This window comes from Cetorhinus maximus, chromosome 6, assembly GCF_964194155.1.
Source record: "Cetorhinus maximus chromosome 6, sCetMax3.hap1.1, whole genome shotgun sequence".
In the NCBI taxonomy this organism is placed as follows: Eukaryota; Metazoa; Chordata; class Chondrichthyes; order Lamniformes; family Cetorhinidae; genus Cetorhinus; species Cetorhinus maximus.
The window spans coordinates 5,385,921-5,391,920 of NC_135884.1; the positions used below are offsets into that span (position 1 = coordinate 5,385,921).

At 43.6% G+C, this 6,000-nt stretch overlaps 1 protein-coding gene across 1 annotated transcript in view; it reads left to right on the plus strand.

The window, feature by feature from the left end:
* The window catches only part of LOC144681439 (monoglyceride lipase-like), a 57,254-nt gene extending 51,673 nt beyond the window's left edge, over nt 1-5,581 (plus strand). The window contains exons 6-7 of the mRNA XM_078543027.1: nt 1,858-2,073; nt 5,421-5,581. Coding sequence (XP_078399153.1) covers nt 1,858-2,073; nt 5,421-5,534 — 330 coding nt within the window. The 3' untranslated portion in view covers nt 5,535-5,581. The remainder of the gene's footprint in view (nt 1-1,857; nt 2,074-5,420) is intronic.
* Nucleotides 5,582-6,000: the final 419 nt, after the last annotated feature.

Genomic DNA, 6,000 nt, shown 5'->3' on the forward strand with positions numbered 1-6,000 from the left:
TAAGAAACTCTCTGCAAACTGAGGAAGGTGCCTGGAGATGGTCACTTGAAGTTATTTCTTTGTGAAGCAGGGATACGGGAACCTATAGGAAGTTGGGAGCAACTGTGGACCATTTACTATAAGGGCAATAATTCCATGGAGAGTGCAATGGGTGGCAAGCATAAAAGGCAGATGTACCATTTTGCCATTTAAAGTATAAGTTGCTTGCAAAAGGTGTTTAGTTACTAGTGTTTTTAGTCATTTGATACAGTAAAAATCTTAAAATGTGGAATCTTGAATGTGCCATTCTTTCAGTTATTAACTAGAAATTCAAATTTCCTTTTAAAAGTTATCGGTCTTTACAGGGATCTTAACAGTATCCTCAGTTTGTCTTCATAAGGACCCTGAGGTGATCATTCTTACCAATACTGTCATGGACAGATGTATCTAGATATATAGATTGGAGAGGGTGAGGTCAAGTAGCTTTTTCCCTCTTTTTGGTTTCCTCAGCATCTGCTGCAGGCTCAGTTTGGCAGATATGTCTTTCAGGACTTAGCCAGATCAGTTGTGGTGCTCCCGAGTCACTCTTGGTGATGTGCATTGAAACCCCCCACCCAGAGTACATTCTGTGCCACTGAAACCTTCAGTGCTTCTTCACAGTGGTGTTCAACATGGAGGAGTACTGATTCCTCAGATGAGGGAGAGGTGGGTGTAGGTGATAATCAGCAGGCGGTTTCCTTGCCCATGTTTGACCTGATGCCATGTGACTTCATGAAATCCAGAGTCAATGTTAAGGACTCCCAGAACAACTCCCTCCTTCTCATATATCACTGCTCCATCACTTCTGTTGGGTCTGTCCTGCTGGTGGGTAGGACATACCCAGGGATGTTGATGGAGAAGGTTGGAACATTGGTTGTAAGGTATGATTCGGCAAGTATGACTATGTTAGGCTGTTGCTTGGCTACTCTGTGGGACAGCTCTCCAAATTTTGGCACACGCCTCTAGGTTTTAGTAAGGAGAACCTTGCAGCATCAACAGGGCTGACATGTCATTTCTGATGCCTAGGTCGATGTTGGGTTTTCTGTCCAGTTGTATTCCTAATTCACTTTTCTACAGCAGTTTTGTACAACTGAATGACTTGCTAGGCCATTTCTGAGGGCAGTTAAAAGTCAACCATATTGCTGTGGGTCTGGAGTCACATGTAGGTTAGGCCAGGGAGCAATGACAGATCACCTTCCCTTAAGGGCATTAATAAACCAAAAGGGTTTTTTAATAACAATCAGATAGTTTCATGGTCACCATTACTGAGATTTCCCTTTAATTCCTGAACTTTTTTTAGGATTCAATTGAATTCAAATTCCACTAGCAGCCCCCCTAGAGCATTAACCTGGACCATTGGATTACTAGGTCTCGTAACATTAGCGCTATGCCATCTGCTGACACTCACACCCCACCCCCAATCACCCTCCTCCACATTCTGTTCTGTCTTCCTAAATAGGAATGTTTTGCCAATATCTCCCCACATCAGTCTCTGGGCTGTCCAATTACCAACGTTTTACTTGTTTCATTCCTGATGCCCTTTATGATCCTCAGCCAGACTCCTATGTTCTTGATATAGTCCGGTTAGGGACCAATAATGTTTTGTTTAAAGTAGACAAAGCTTGATACTTAAGACACTTGCTCAGTGAATAAAGCCACAGGATTCCACAGGTTTTGAACAAATAAAAATAAACTTTACTACACAAGGTCAGAAAGATGACTCAACTTACCCTTCTCTCCTCTCCTGTTTTGGTTTCACATGCTTCGGATGGACGTTAAGTTCCATTGTTCCTCTGTTGAGGCCCCAATGTGCGATGTGACATGTTTTGTTCTTTGCAGGTGAAGAACTACGAAAATGATCCTCTCAACTACCATGGACCTTACAAGATGAGATTCGCTGTTATGGTGTCACAAGCGGTGGCCAAAGTCGAGAAGATTTTGCCCTCCATCACTTGGGCTATGCTGATTTTACATGGTGATGCAGATAAACTGTGCGACATCAGGGGCTCCTTCCTCCTGTACAAGATGGCGGCCAGCTCGGACAAGACAATGAAGGTGAGGCTTTTCTTCCCTGGGTACTCAGGTTGACCTGGGATCTTCCTTATAATCCAAACGTCTCCAACCTTGAGACCCTTATACATGATGGCGGGCATGACACATGCCCAGTCTGTGGATGGTGTTAGTAACCCTGTGCCGGTCAGTCTCGGGGCCTGCTATTGATTACCGACACCAGTGCAACCCCACATCCCTCCTTCTCTCACCTGCAGCGACCCACAGTCCTCACACTGACACTGTTCACTCTTACAGTGAATGTAGGATCCATCCCATTCCCCGTCAAATTTTGAACGTGAAGTAAGAATGTGCAGGGTTATGGAGAGAAGGCGGGGGGATGGCATTAGGTGAGTTGCTCATTTGGCGAGCCGGTGCAGACACGATGGGCCGAATGGCCTCCTTCTGTGCTGTAACAATTCTGTGATTCTCTGTGAATTCTGTGATGAAAGCCACTTAGAATTTCTCCCAGAGATAATACCCACGCCTGATTTGTCCTTCAGTTTTTGGTCCTTAGTTCAGTTTCTCCCAAGGAACTGAATAAAAGGCAATGATACATATCGTGCATGATCTCACTTCAGCAATCATCCCCTTGTGCCTGCTGCTGAGCTACATTGACAACTGGCAAAACTTTGATTTTAAAATTGTCATCCTTGTTTTCAAATCCATCCATGGCCTCACCCCTTCCTATCTCTGTAGTCACCTTCAGGCCCACAATCCTTCAAGATCTCTGCACTCCTCCAATTCCTGCCACTTACACATCCTCAATTTTTGTCACTCCATTATCAGTGCCTTCAGCTGCCCAGGACTCAAGCTCTGAAATTTCCTACCTAAACCTCTCCAGCTCTCTTTCTTACTTGAATTTGTTTCTTGAAACCAACCTCATTGACCAATCTTTTAGTCACCTGTCCAAATATCTCCTTATTTGGTTTGGCGACAAATTTTGTCTAATAACACTCCTACAATCCTGATGCAATGAATATGATTAAACTAATAAACCTTCTTACAGAATTCTTACTGCATGAGGTGAGGTGAGAGTGACCTTGGCAACAAGACCACATTTGACCGAGTGTGGCATCAAGGAGCCCTAGCAAAACTGGAGTCAATGGGAATCAGGGGGAAAACTCTCCACTGGTTAGAGTCATACTGAGCACAAAGGAAGATGGTTGTGGTTGTTGGAAGTCAATCATCTCAACTCCAGGACATCACTGCAGGAGTTCCTCAGGGTAGTGTCCTCAGCTAACCATCTTCAGTTGCTTCATCAATGATCTTCCTTCCATCATAAGGTCAGAAGTGAGGATGTTCACTGATGATTGCACAATGATCAGCACCATTCAGGATGACTCAGATACTGAAGCAGTCCATGTCCAAATGCAGCAAGACCTGGAGAATATCCAGGCTTGGGCTGACTAGTGGCAAGTAACATTTGTGCCACACAAGTGCCAGGCAATGACCATCTCCAACAAGAGAGAATCTAACAAATGCCCCTTGACATTCAATCACATTACCATCACTGAATCCTCCACTATCAAAGTCCTGGGGGGGGTTACCATTGACCAGAAACTGAACTGGAATAGCCATATAATTACTGTGGCTACAAGAGCAGGTCAAAGGCTTGAAATCCTGCTGCGAGTGACTCCCCAAAGCCTGTCCACCATCTACAAGGCACAGGTCAGGAGTGTGATGGAATACTCCCCACTTGCCTGGATGAGTGCAACCCCCACAACACTCAAGGAGCTTGACACCATCCGGGACAAAGCAGCCCGCTTGATTGGCACCCCATCCACAAACATTCACTCCCTCTACCATCAACGCACAGTTTAGGCAGTGTGTGTGATCTACAAGGTGCACTGCAGGAACTCATCAAGGCTCCTTAGACAGCACCTTCCAAACCCATGACCTCTACCATCTAGAAGGACAAGGGCAGCAGACGCATGGGAACACCACCACCTGGAAGTTCCCTTCCAAGCCACACACCATTTTGACTTGGAAATATATCGCTGTTCCTTTGCTGTCATTGGGTCAAAATACTGGAACTCCTTCTCTAACAACACTGTGAGGTATCTACACCACATGGACTGCAGCGGTTCAAGATGATGGCTCACTAGCACCTTCTCAAAGGCAACTAGGGGTGGGCAATAAATGTTGGCCTAGCCAGCAATGCCCACATCCCAGGAATGAATAAAAAACATGAAATATTTATTTACCTATTCATACATTTTAAAATTATTATTAAAATATTCGCTGTCAATCAATCCTTCTGAGTTCAACTTGGGAGACCTGAGCACATCACCTTGACTGGGAAACCAGTGGAGGATAGAGGGAGACCTGCATTGTCACAGATGCCATCTTTCAGATTCGACAGTAACCCTCAGGCCACATCTGTCCTCTCAGATGGATGTAAAAGATCCCATGGCACTATTTCAAAGAAGAGCAGGTGAGTTCTCCCCAGTGTCTTGGCCAACATTTATCCCTCAACCAAAACCTAAAATACAGCCCATTATCATGTTGCTGTTTTTGGGAGCTTGCAAATTGGCAGTCACTCCCTACATTCCTTCACTACAAAAGTATTTAATTGGCCTGTAGAGCACTTTGGGACATCCTGAGATAATGAAAGATGCTATAGAAATGCAAATTAGTTCTTTCTTTTACCAACATAACAACAAAAGTAATTAATTGTTCTGGAAATCCCAACGGGATATGCAGGGTTCAATGGTTTCATTGATCTCTGTTTGATTATATTAGTCCGTTGACTCATATATGTTCACTGTGCTCCATTGATTAAGTCTGGGTGTAGCCTCTGAGAGCTCCAGAAAGGTGAGAAGTTTGAGCTGTGAACATGTGTGTAGAAATCCAATGATTGCTGAGATATTTTAAAACACTGTAAGTAAACCTGTTGTAGACTTAGAACTAGTGCCACCTTTGCATTGATCTGAGGTAAATCAGATATATAAAAGTATACAACAATCTGGCAAATACACAATAGGATGTTTCTGAGGATAATGAGTTATTTTTCATGCCAGAGCAAAATACCGGAGATGTTTGAAATCCGAAATGAAGACAGAAAATGTTGGAAATACTTAGCAGGTCTGGCAGCATCTGTGGAATGAGAAATAAAATTAATGTTTCAGGTTGATGACCTTCCATCAGAACAGATTTCCATTATCCACGGTATTTTGCTATTGTTTTAGCGTTTGATTCGCTGACCCTTCTTTTCCGGGAAAGTTGACCTTGAAGAAATTCTGCTCTTCTTTCCAATCAGATTTCCATTTGACTCCTTTACCTGGATCAATGTCAGTCATTCAATGATGCGATTTAGTCACCATCATCTCTTCTTTCTGAATTTATTTCAGATCTTCAATAACTGTTACCACCAGCTCCATCGAGAAATGCCAAGAGTCACTGCAGAAGTGTTTCAATTGATTGGAAAGTGGGTCAATGATAGACTGCCACCACTGGCACAATGAGTCAAGTTTGAATATGGAAAGTTTGCAAAGGACCTAGTTTAATTTATATTGGGGATGTATGTGTTGGGGGTGGGGGCGGGGTAGGGGGTGGGTGGGGTGGGGGGGTGGGGTGGTAAAACCAAATTCAAACCATCTAATTAATAAACAAAAAGCATTTTTTTTTTAGAAAAGAGAACTATGTTAAAACAATTATCTGTTTAGCTACTGTTTTCCAATCAAAATTTGAACTCAAGATTAGGTACAACCATTGAAAGCCGTGACTAGATTGAGTTCCCTCTTTGTGCACCCATTGTTTCTGAATGTGGAGAAACACTTTTCCTGAAAACAATCAACATTCCTCAAACCCAGTCTGTAGCTCACCATCGCTTCCCACCCCGAGCCAAGGGCTAGCATCATTGTCATGGGGCCCTTCAGGGTTAAAATTACAGGCTATAATTTGCAGTGGGTGGGTTGGGGGTGCAATAAA